At 34.6% G+C, this 12,936-nt stretch overlaps 2 protein-coding genes across 2 annotated transcripts; both read right to left on the reverse strand.

Annotated features, from left to right (window-relative positions):
• Positions 1-1,682: 1,682 nt before the first annotated feature.
• LOC113357527 (mitochondrial thiamine diphosphate carrier 2-like) lies at positions 1,683-5,645 on the reverse strand. Its single transcript, XM_026600952.1, has 8 exons — positions 5,452-5,645; positions 5,148-5,302; positions 4,793-4,909; positions 4,212-4,323; positions 3,476-3,603; positions 2,782-2,934; positions 2,449-2,598; positions 1,683-2,158 (listed from the first exon to the last, which is right to left on the reverse strand). The coding sequence occupies exons 2-8, from the start codon at positions 5,262-5,264 to the stop codon at positions 1,940-1,942; spliced, it is 996 nt and encodes a 331-aa protein (XP_026456737.1). The 5' UTR covers positions 5,265-5,302; positions 5,452-5,645; the 3' UTR covers positions 1,683-1,939.
• A 517-nt stretch (positions 5,646-6,162) lies between these two features.
• LOC113361678 (ubiquitin-conjugating enzyme E2 E1-like) lies at positions 6,163-10,795 on the reverse strand. The gene is made up of 5 exons (XM_026604844.1): positions 10,395-10,795; positions 9,375-9,413; positions 7,421-7,525; positions 7,110-7,186; positions 6,163-7,000 (listed from the first exon to the last, which is right to left on the reverse strand). The coding sequence occupies exons 2-5, from the start codon at positions 9,408-9,410 to the stop codon at positions 6,949-6,951; spliced, it is 270 nt and encodes an 89-aa protein (XP_026460629.1). The 5' UTR covers positions 9,411-9,413; positions 10,395-10,795; the 3' UTR covers positions 6,163-6,948.
• Between the last annotated feature and the right edge of the window lie 2,141 nt (positions 10,796-12,936).

The following is a 12,936-nucleotide window of genomic DNA, read 5'->3' on the forward strand; positions in this document are numbered from 1 at the left end:
TCGCGTGTTCTTTTTTTTGCTCTCCTCTTTTTCTTTTTTTGTCTACGCTTCTACTATTATATCTCTCAATTTACTGTACTAGTGCTACAAGTTCTTCTCTTTATAAATTTCTTCTTCTGTTTATAGAACATTTACTTGTATCTCAAAGTTTCCAACTAAGAGACAAGCTATTTGAGTTTCAAAAAACGTTATGTCAGTCCCAATATTGGTTACGTCCAAAGTTCTGGAAATAACATATGAAAACATCCAAATTTTTGGAAATAAGAAATGGAAGAGGAAATGAAGACAAGACAACTTCTTCTAAAGTTAAGTTTCCAAAATAACACTAACTCCTTGCCTATTGTATAGTCAGAATTTTGAATTTTCTTTGTACCACTATATAGGCGGAGTCCTATTTTCAAAATGAATTTTTTTCACAAATATCGTTATTTATTGTACATACAAAATTGTGTTAGTAATAAGATAAAGAATAAAACAAAGAAAAACATGAAAAAAAATGAATTCAAGATAATTTTCTTAATCCCAGAAAATTGGTCCCTCCGCCGATATATGTGGTACGGAGGGAGTAAGAGCTAAACTTCTAAAAATTTTGAATTTATATAATGGAGTTCCAAAAACATTGAACACCCGAAAGAGTGTGAAACTGGAAGGAAAAAAAAAATTAACTGAATATTCGTTGAAGCACAAATATTTAGTTGGGTGACATCAATTTAAGATCGGTGGACCAAGACCGATCGGTATACCATGCAACTGCCAGCACCTTCAACTACCAATAGGGCATCATCCACTGATCGGTTCCAACTTTAACTTCTCTGCCATTCTCTACGAAGATAAGAAGAGTCGATCATCGGCATAGAAATGATATATAACAATAAAAAAATATGAGAGGTAGTGCTTTTTGCATTGGAGAAAGAAGATATTCGTGGATTTTCCGAGTTTTTTTTGGACAAGTGCACATTTTCCCCTCTCCAACGCAAAAGACATTCTCTTTTTTTTTTATTGGTGTTTATTATTTCCAATGCTAATGATTGACTCTTATCGTTAAAAAGAATTGTTTTACCGTAGGATTTTAGAGGAATTTTCGCTTCCCTCTGTGGACATGCCGTTAATGCAGGCAACAGGAACCGCAGAAGCATATTAGTTGCTTCTATGAACAACTTGTGTGTTCTTCATCAATAGTCAAAATGATGTACATCTTTTAGTAGATTAGAATTTAAAACTTTGTTCGTTTGGTAATCCTTGATTAAAACACCCATAAACAGTGACAAAGCGAAGGTTCTCTTGTTTTCCAGGGTGAGAAGCAGAAAACCTAATATGGATGTAGTATTTAAACAAAAAGTCTGTAGAAGTGAAAGAACTTGGACTTTATTCATGCGGGACGGTAGTCTAACTAGAATTTGAAAAGGAATCCGTAAATTAAAGAAATAAAAAGAATTAGTACAATTGTCAATTGAGAATCAACCACACGGTATTTTGACATGTTCCATGTTTTAACTATAAACCATTGTCTTTTCCTATCCTCTACTTGAGCCGGCCATTTTGATTTTCAAATAATTGTAAATGTCAGCTTCTAGTAGTACTGTAAGTCTGTAAGGCTGTAAGCCAAGGTACTGCATTTTATTGACACTGTTCTATAAACTTTACAAATTTAAAGTTTCCCGTACAATTTTTGTCATGAGAGATTAAGATGAAGAAGACTTGTATAATATTTCCGTTCATGAAAAATACCGAGTACAATCATGTAATGGTTCCCCTCATCTATTCACCTTTTAGGGTATTTAAAAAAAATTATGTAAAGGGGGGATTACTACAGACTATCTAAATCAGAAAGTATGAATTATGAACCTTTCCTTTTTCTTTTCTTTTCTTTTCTTTGTAACTACATGAAATAGAATAGAGAAAAAAAAATACGGTACTATAAAATGAATCAAACTCTGTATCAAGTCAAGTGGGATTCTAACCATTCTGATGTGTATTCATAAGCTACAAATGTGACAGCACCCGCTGGAGCAGCTTTGATAACAGAAGGGACAATACCCTTGTAAAGACCAGACCACCCCTCAGTTACCAAGATGCGCCTTAGGGCATCAAACATGCCATTATAAGCATGGTGCTCAACCCGAGCTCCATACTTTGGGTCCCTGGGAAGTCCTATAATCTGCAGCATCAAAACAAGATACAAATTTTATAAAATTTAGAGCATAAATTGATTTATCTTAGAAACTTAGACAGCAACTTCATTACAGACTAATGTTATGTTTATGCAGCTCTAGTATACATAACAACCAACATGTTCAGTGTTGGCATTGGAATGACAAAATACCATAGCCATGTAACCGATTTACCAGACCATGGTCTTAGGTTTGCCAAGTAAGACTTTAATACTTTAACATAAAAAAAAAAAAAAAAAAAAGAGTCCACAAGATATAAGTATGTCCCAAGATATACCTGGAACCTCTTCTTGACCACATCAAGGGGGTGGCAGACGGCTTTGGCACATGTACCAGAAGCTAACCCACAGACAAAAAGCTGGAAGCTAGAGAGACTTTCACTTGTAAGTTTTGAACCTTGATTGGATGATCTGAGCCTGTTCAGCCGCTAAAAGAACAAGAAGCATGATAATATTAGGTAATTAGGAAGTTTCCTACTAAATGGTAACTAGTTGCCAGTTGGTTACGTTCTTACTTTTCAAGCAAAGTCGCACATAATTAAGTGATTACACGAGATGCAGACAAGTTGTACATTATAATTTCTTCAAAATGCAAGAAAATGTGATCTTACCAAGGTCCAGCGCTTAAAGGTGTCATAGGTGCCAAACTGCAGGCCAGCATAAGGAATGATCTCAACCAAAGTCGGCGCTAATCCTGCATATAACCCTCGAAAGCCACGACTTCTCACGATGTCAACGAAGGCAGATCTCATGGTTGTATATACCTAAATAAAGTGAGTCAGGCGTAAATACTTTCAACCTTTCTCTCCCGAAAATTTGAATAACTTAATCCAATTTCTCTGAAACACGCACATAACTTTTTCTTGTTTTGCGAGAAACTCCACAAAGGGTGCAACTTATTGAAAAGGATCAAATGAATGCACACAGTAAAATGGAGGGGAACAAAACCCCAGACCTCCATATTACAACAAAAAAGTGGAGGGGAAAATGACCACCAAACAGCAGTGTTAAATGTAACTCCAAATTTCACCAATAATAACACACAACCCATTACTTTCTTTCTGTGCATGAGAACAGATGAACTGTATAGACGAGAGAAATAGCATACAGTTATTCCATCGAACTCTCAAGTTCCAAAAGATATGCTCACACACACACATGTATATGAATTTCATTTCTATCTAAAGTGATGTTGTTATCGCAGATGATTCAATGTGTCTATAATCGCTTTAAATGTATTTAGTAGCTTGGCCAAAAAGACTGGAAGACAAAAAGGAGGCCACTTTATGAACATAAAATGCATACCTTTGGCTCCCCTTGTGACGCTAAAATGGTTCGTAAGAGATCAAATGGATATGATCCAACAGTTGCTGCACATCCCGCTAATGCTCCGCTTAAGTAAGATAAGTAAGGGCTCAAATGAATGTGATCCTCTGCATCATTAAAGTGCCTGAGTTAGCAGTGCAGCAAACAGGGTATGAAGTGGCAATTACACATGGATATGAGCTTCATCAGAAGTAAGAACAACTGGCCAGAGTAATAGATGATTCAGATAACTCCTTCGAAGTTTGATTCAGTTAGCCAGCCACGCAAAACACTAGATTTTTCTAAGAAAGGTAACAACGGAACCTAATAGTTTATAACCCTGGCCGAAAGCAATCAAGTCGAACTTATTCTAATTCAACCAAATAAAATAAGGTAAATGCATCATGATGCAAAGGGTCACTACATTCAATTAAAGTGAGCAATATTAGTTTCCAACCAAATGCCATATAACCTAATCACAGCAATATGTTTAAGTTGTAAACCAATACAAACTACTTATCAGACCCGAAACCCATAACTTAGCTTTGATTTTTTTCTACAAAGATAGAGATGTTTTCTTTTCTTTTCTTTTCATTTACGCGTACATATATAATACTAATATGCATACACAAATGCAAATACAAATGAGAATGATTTATAAGCTATGCTAAAAATATATGATTGGTGAGACAAGGAATTTAAAAGAGCGTGAGTTCTTGTTCCAGTATGGGTGTACCTGCCTTAGATGAGCCTGAAACAAAGGTTTTAAACTTGTGCAACACCGTAAATTGTATAGAAGTATACGGCATGACCATGAGTAGCGCTGGGACATTACCACGCCAAAAACCCTATCATAAGAAATTTTTGTTAGAGACAAGAGCATAAGAAGCATGCATATAACCAAAACTTGGTTCCACACTTGCATTAGACAAGTTTCGTGCAAAGTGAAAGAAACCGAAGCCACTTCTCAAACTAACTAGAGCATGGGGGTTAATAGGTTGTAATCAATAGCTTATACAGATCAGAGTGACTCCAGCATAGAATGTATTCATATTCCAGTTATCAATTTAGCTTACTTCGATTGCATGATTTTCGAGTGTGTAAAGATTTATGACCCGAATATAATCCACAAAAGGAAACCAAAATGAACAAAAGCATCTAGTTAAGACACGTGCTATAGGAGAAAACATGAGAAACATGCACAGTCCTATTAAAGACCAACCAGCCAATAAACCAAACAACAACCAAGGCTTACAACAAAAAGAAGTTCACAAAAATTCAACTAGAAACCAGTGATAAACATGGAGTATTTAGTACCGGTAAACCTTCTTCTCTAAGAATGTCCTTAGTCGCCTGCATCATCCCAGTATACTTTGACGACCCATACATCTCTTTCCGAAGTACTGCCCATGATGAAGTTGGCTCCAATTGAACCTGTCAATAGACACCCAAAGGGTCGGAAAAAGGACTTATAACATATATCCCAAAGAAGCTTGAAAATACCAAAAGATAAACTAAAAATTAAGAGATTTTCATCATGGATAAAACCAAAACAACATATAGTTGAAAGAATCACTAGATGAATATGTATAAGTCTGGAATAACATACATCAAATTCTCGATCAAGGGGCAAATTGTGGTACACTTAAGTGAAGCTAAATGAAGAACGGACCTGAAATCTAATCTTGATAACATCCAACGGGGATGTTACCGTTCGAGATATGCCACCAGAAATAGCCCCAGCAGCCGCGTCAATTAAAGCCCGTTTAAGCGGCCCCGGCTCTTCCATCGCTTAAAAGACACAACCCAGCACCTACCCCCAGTTACCTAATCAAATTCAATCAACAATCACAGATATAATAGCCGTAAATAATCAATTAAACTCCCTAAAATCATCTGTAAAGATGAAATAAAACTAGGGTTTCATGAGATTTTTCGAATCCCCAAGAAATACAAATGGTCGTTAAAGTAATTACCTGGAAGAATGGAAATGCGAAAGAAAGAGTGGAACCGCCATTAAAGAGATGTATGTAGTTATAGATAAAGAGATGGATAGAAGAGATTGGTTGGCAAAACCAGAAAAGATGTCGGCTAATTAGCACTTATAGAGTAAGTACTGGTGATAAAAAGACAGCAGCGAAAGAAAAAAAGAAAGAAAAGAAACTTGGGAAACTTGATACGATTTATAAGGACTTCTTTTTGTTTTCTGAAGGAATTTATAAGGACTTATTTTGTCCCGGGCCCCGGCTACTAGTTGTTTGAGGCCTACACCAACGCCTATCCCTAAAATATCCCTAAAATAAGGTTTAATCCAAAATCCCATCCAAATATACTAGTTAATCCTAACACAATTAACTAGGTACAAATTAGTCCTTTTTTATGGAAAGTACATAAATAATCTTCCACATTTACAATTTAGTCTAAATATTTGAAGTTTAGTCCAAAGTGACTTATGATGATGTCAGTAGTTTTAAATAATATAAAAAATTAAAATCAATTTATCTTTCGAACAGTTTATCCAAAATTCGCAAACTTTATATATTCAGAAAGCTCTTTCTGAGAGCTATAAAAAGAGTACCCATATGACTATATAATTCTCATTTAAAAGAAAAACTTAGTTTACATTGGTGTAAAAATATGTACACTTCTACAAAAAATACAACCTGTTTACAACCCAAACTCCTTACCAACACTAGCTCCAATGCTCAAGCACTCTTAACCCTGCCGGTGCAAACACCTACAACACTTCAACCATTCAACTCAAATTTTTTATCCGTTTCTGTAGCTTTCCAATCTTAGCTGCACTTCTTTGCAGCGACACTATCCATCCAACAACAACATAAATTCCTGCTCCTTAGTACCACCAACATCACACATTTCAGATTTCATCTTTGCAATTTCATCGGCATTTCATATTCATTCACCAGATTACCACTTCAGAGTTATGCCATCAGTTACTCAGCTGCACAATTTCCTTGTATTACAACATAGAAGCAAACCCATTCTTCCAAATTTCCCATAGCATCACCTGCAATTGCTTCATAGCCAGCTGCAACTCATCCATACACTGTAATTGCTCAGCCAGCAACAATACACATAACTTCTTCATTTCGTTATTAGCTTACTCACTGCAGACTCTAAATCACACAAAGTAACAGTACTGTGTCCATCTCATATTCATCAAATCAACAGTTCTAACACCCTTGAAATCTCAGTAACACCATCTTCTTTTAGACTCGAGCAGGCATAAACTCTAATGAAACCAAACACATCTTTCCTTCACTGCAGAAAACCACATCATCTAATTCATGTACGATCATAAACGACATCATGTTTCTCACCACAGATTCAACCTCGGGACAACCAGTAACAAGCATGAGACCTGCCATCAAATCGCCTGTATTAGCTCCATCAGACATAATGCCAGCGTTTTCAGTCATAGTTGTATCATGTGAACTTGAAGCCTGACCGCCTCATTTTTCTTCTACAACCCTTGCAGCAGCGTCCTTTCTTGCTGGCATATAACTGTAACAAGAACAAAATAAAAGGGTGCACTTTTATATGCACCCATATAACTGGTGTACAAGAAAATACACAAGTTAGTTCTTACAAACTTTTAAGAATATATGCTTACCAATATTTTTGTTGAATGATCTTTTCTGTCATATATCTGACCGAGATTCGAGAGGTTGTTGCCAATTTGGCTTGCATCTGTTGATGGAAGTACTACCAAGTAAAGGTGGGAAACCAAAAGCGAACGAAATATAAGCGAACACAAAACAGCTAATAGTAGAAAGTAAAATTTCTTGGTAAGCAGTGATAATAGAGAAGATTGATGGAAGAATGCAAACCAGACAATGTCTCTCATGACAGCATAAAATTTAGGCAAGGAAACTTACAGGGAGAGGGAGAAGACAAAGGCGGGAAATGAAATTTGAAGCTAACCTTAGAGAAGGTAAGAGCAGATTTCTCTTGCTCTTCAAGGATGTCTAGGAAAATACTTCCACTATTGTTCATATTCAGGTGAAATAATTTCGTCCTAAATGCAACCTGAAATACAAAATAAGGAAACATGACCTTAAGATGTAAGACCAGAGAACATACAAGTTACTACAACTATGCAATGTAATGATAACCATACAATCATATCAAGAGAATTATAAACCCACACACATGAGGTTAAGTTACCAAGAGTGTCAAGAAAAATAAAAGAGTACCGCTTAAGGCTAAATCTCATTTTTTTAATTTGGGAAGAATTACGTGATCAACAGAGCTTATGCGATATATGTCCACATATTGTGATTTTTGTCACATGTGTGCAACAATGTACACGTCCACTAAAAGTGCACAACAATGTACACTTGTATTACATGTGTCCTATTATGTACACATGTAACTTCTGTAAATGTGTACAACAATGTCCACTTATATTATAGGTGTACCAATACGTACACATGTAATTTCTGCTGTAACCAAAATTCACTGGCTCATATCATCACTGATTCGACATCCAAAAAATGAAAAAAAAATTGTTCATTAAAATTTGATTAAGAGTCCTAGAGTGGCTATTATGTACACATATAATTTCTGTCACATGTGTACCACAATGTACACTCATATTATAGGTGTACCAATATTTACACATGTAATTTCTGTCATAACCAACATTTAGTGACTCTAGCATCATTGATTCGACGTCCAATAAATGAAAAAAGATTATTCACTAAAATTTGATTAAGAATCCTATAGTGGGCCTGAGCCGATTTTTGAAACTCATGTAACTAGCTATTGCCAAATTTAGGCTTCAAGTTTTGTCATATTTCAGAAGAATGCCAATCATTATCTATCGCCTAATTTAGGCTCTAGATATTTTCCAATATAGACTTATGTACAACATTAGCACAGTCTTGTTATTTGGGAAAGCTAGCTTACTATTTTACTCAAACTCCAGCTAATACTCTGAACTGTGTCTAATGATTATTTTTTTCCTATATGGTCTCAAATCATTACCAGCAGACGACTACTTTTGGCAGTACTTTAAGTTACTTACCTTAGTTTCCACTATGACATCACTCAATTAAAAACACTAAATACAATAAATGATAAATTAATATACACAGGAAAATTAATCTTTAACTATATATCGTTAGCTAGATGTGGATCCCTTATAAAAATTGAACCCAAACTTTATCATCGTATAGCAGAACTCAAATTCCATTAAATCAAATTGACTGTGAACCAACAAAGTAATATTATCTTATTGATCTAAGATGCAAAAATATAAACTTGGATTACGTACAAGTGCACAAATATGTACACTTGCACTACGTACAAGTGCACTAATATGTACACTTGCATTACGTATAGGTTGCAGCAATATGTACAGTTGCATTACGCACAGGTGCACTAATACGTACAATCACTACCATCTCTAGTTCATTGTTGCCAAACAAAGCAACTAGAATCATGTATAGAATAATAAACAATCAAATTTGTAAACATTTATCATGTACTCAAATATATATGTACTCAAAACAAAACCACTATTCAAAATATTTTTAGACTCTCATAGCCATCACATGTCCAAGTTTCTACTGAATAAGTTAAGAATTAGCACTAGGTACTATCCACAAACTCATCAAATTAAAAAAAAATTGAAAAAAATGTTATGCTCATTATTTTTTCCGACCTAAGCAAGATTTAGAACTTAGCAAGTTTTTGTCTTATTAACACTACCAGAAGAATACAAGTAAAGGTGTAAGCATAGTCAGTGGAGCACATGGTTTTCAAACGGCAAAATGAAAATTGATATCCCAACTAGTGACCAACAAGGATACTTAAATATAGTTGAAAATTGAAGTGTATATTCTTATTAGACAATTGGAAAGATTTAGTATACCTGTAAATGTTGTGTCTTCACTTCCTTCTTGAACATAATCTGAAAAAGAAAAAACTGTCAAAAGTAGAAGCAATAAGCATAAAACAACAAGAACAGGGGGGAAAACACAAGAAGAAAAGCAAATCCAGGTGGTCGGCAACCAGGAGTACATACACGTGAAAAATGAACAGTCAACTTCATATGAATGTGACACCAAAATATGCTGACAAGTGAAAGCAACACTCAAGCACTCAATCCGATATCATAGGAAAAATAATAGTAACAAAATGAAAAGTTAAAAAGAATTTTCTTCCATAATTTTGCTCTTTTTTTTTGTAATTCATTTTAGTCTTCTACCAACTACAATTTCCCTTTGATATAATAAAAATAAATGTACAAATTGGCAAAATCATTCATAGACAACAATAGAGGTAATAAAAAACCTCAGAGAACCAAATCCATATTATGTTAAGACAAGAAATGTCACTTAGTGAAAGCCAGGCAACGATATGACAAACTGGTTCCTACAAGATCATGAAAATTATTATATCAAAGTAAGCAACTGCCGATAAGATCATGAAAATAATATCTAATAATGTCACAAGCTTAACATTCTTAACAGCCAACAACTTTGGCACACGTATTGCCTTTAATAAAATACACACCAGTAGATTGAAAACTGCAGTAAGTAATAGATTAAGCATGCATACATAGTATATGCAGTACACTGCAAAACTAATAAGACGTACCTTCACTAAATTATATAATCATAAATATAAATAACAAGCTCGTATAAACTATATAGCAGTTCTAGCTATTTCAATTCCCTATGAAAAATAGTGAATTTAAACACTACTAAATTCTAAGAGTTTCAGTTGACATTCTCGTAATTCAAGTTTTGTTATATCTGTTCTTTGAATGAGCACTTTCTGTTCACTCTATCTACGGTCACTTAGGAATCACGTCATCATGTTTTAACAGATAGGGCATACAATTTGGAATCACATCTTAATGTTAGTGAACGCCTTGCAAGGGACTTACTTAGGAGGATTTATGAGATACACCACTAACTGCAGACTTGCAACGGCAGCCATTAGTTCACCTCCATCAGAAAACACAGATGCCTTTTCACTTGCAATTAGCTTTCAATGTCCTTGTGCTTGACTTTGGAAAGAATAAGATGAATCCCTCCATCATCAACGTTAGCTCCAAATACAGAATAAACACAATGCTCAACAATTGGATTTAATATATTCCATAAATAATAACAACAATATTAGTAATTTGAATGAAGAGTGGCAACAAAAATTTTGGGTTCAAGATCTAGCACGCACAAGCATGTGATAATGAATCAATCATCAATTTTCCCACATCCACAACAAAAAAATTTAAAACATTAAGATTTCATTCATATTTTCTAGCACAAGGAAAAAAAAATGTATGCATTTACATTGACGACAAGCTACCAATATGTAACAGATGATAAATAAGTAAACTACAATAAAATCAAATGAATTCCAATGAAGCAAAATAAATTAAAAGCTTGTATTTGGAGATTTTTATCTCAAAAAAAAGATTAAAATAAGATGCTCATAGATTTAAACTCTCATCATAAATCGAATAACAAATTCGGACTGAAATCAAAGTAATTAGGTTTTTAGAATTGTAGCTTTTTTTTTCTTCCTAAAACAGATTTCAAATCAATAAAGTAACAATTCCGATCAAAATAAGTGATAAGAATATATTAAATTTATCTTTAAAAATCTCTAATTCAATGATGAAATCTTCAAACAAGTTTGCTGAAAATTGAACTCATAACTTCCCCCCTAAATCTTCTCGAAAACTTAATGATGACGACGATCTAGGTTTCCCAAATTGAATCAAGTGTTTGTTTGATTGTTAGATTTGTTTGGGGATCGAAAACTTACTAATACAAGATTAGGTTTTCGTATTTCTACGAGAGAGAAAGCTGTATCGAGTTTCGGCATGGGGAAAAATGAATGAACATGAACCTTATGATGAAAAAGGAACGTCATATTTTAGTTGATCGGTGTTTTTGGCATTAAAGAAAAATATTTTGGACCGAATCGTTCTCAAGAGGATTGAATCGTTTAAAATATTGCAAATTTGGATCTCCTAATACTAGGCTTTGGGAGGTAGGACTAGAGCGTCCAAAGCCCAGTACATTTGGGACTAATCGTTAATTTCTACATTATAAAATCCTGTCATCCGATGTAAATTCAAGAACCCCTTAGCCAACTATTTTCGTTCCTTGTTAATTAATCATTTAGTTATTAATTAACTGTGTTGAAAGTGGAATTGATCAAACTTCAAAACATGAAATAAATGGAGTTTTTGAATTTTTCCTAAGAACACCACCCCATAAGCGGAAAATATGCCACTTATAATCTAACTCATTTTTGTAGACATCATGGTTACACTTAGCATGTGCAACAAGTCTTTTAATCCTCAGAAGACCTTAGAAGACGTGTTGTGTCTCGTGAAGGTTTACATAGAAATTTACCCGCAAAATTTACTAAGAAAATTACTACAATCTTCATGGGAGGAATCTTCGTCAGAATCTCCGAATGACATGTTGATTGGGGCGTATAATGGTATTTTGGACTTCATGAATTGATACCTTTCTTCAAATATGAATTCCTCTTTGTTATCCCTAAAGTATTGCTTTTTTGCGATTCCCTCTTACGCAAACAAAAGAAACCAAACTCAATTTGTTAGTGTTCTTTAATTGGAAGATCAAAAAACTTAGCTTATATAAAAGAAAGTCGAAAAATACTTTCAAATTGTTGAATTGACAAGCCTAAATGGCTGCGGCCAAAAATCTTTGTTGTATGCCTACATAATCAACTATCCCTTTTCTGATAAGTTGGTAACTATCATGCATTTGTTGCAGAGATCTTCGCTTTTTATTTCCATAATCTCGCACATATTGGATATATATCCTCCTCCAAAAGGTTTCAGGTGCAACCCTTTCGGCTTGGACATATTCAAGTGGGGTTTATTGTATCATGTTTTAATTATGGCCAAATTTTCAGTTGAGTCAGATGATGCTTTGCTTGTAGAGGTAAGAAGTGAATTAGATAGAGTAGATGATGAAATGAAATCTATAGAGTATACGAAACCATATGTGTGTGTTGTTTGAGTAGTGGATGGAATAAGGTGATGATATATGTCTTATTATTGACCTTCAGAAATTAGAAAGTGGCTTATAAACTTCAACTCCCCGCGACGCAAACATACATCCAGTTTTTCATGTTTATCAGTTGAAGAATTAAATTGGTGTTGGCCAGATTCCTCCTCCTACACTACTAGTGGTAGATTATGAAGGCCAATTTGTGATGTAATCCTCGGCCATCTCAACACTATACACATATTAACAGGAATGGGACGCAAGTCAATCAAGTCCTTATCCAATAAAACAACTTATCTCCAGAAAATGCTTCATGGGAAGACCAGTCACACATCATAGCTCATTTCCATGATCCTCATCCTCGAGGACGTGGATGTCTAGTAGGAGAGGGTAATGTCATGTACCCATTTAGGGGTGTCATAATTATATTGT

The sequence above is a fragment of the Papaver somniferum genome, chromosome 3 (genome assembly GCF_003573695.1).
Source record: "Papaver somniferum cultivar HN1 chromosome 3, ASM357369v1, whole genome shotgun sequence".
Taxonomy (NCBI): Eukaryota; Viridiplantae; Streptophyta; class Magnoliopsida; order Ranunculales; family Papaveraceae; genus Papaver; species Papaver somniferum.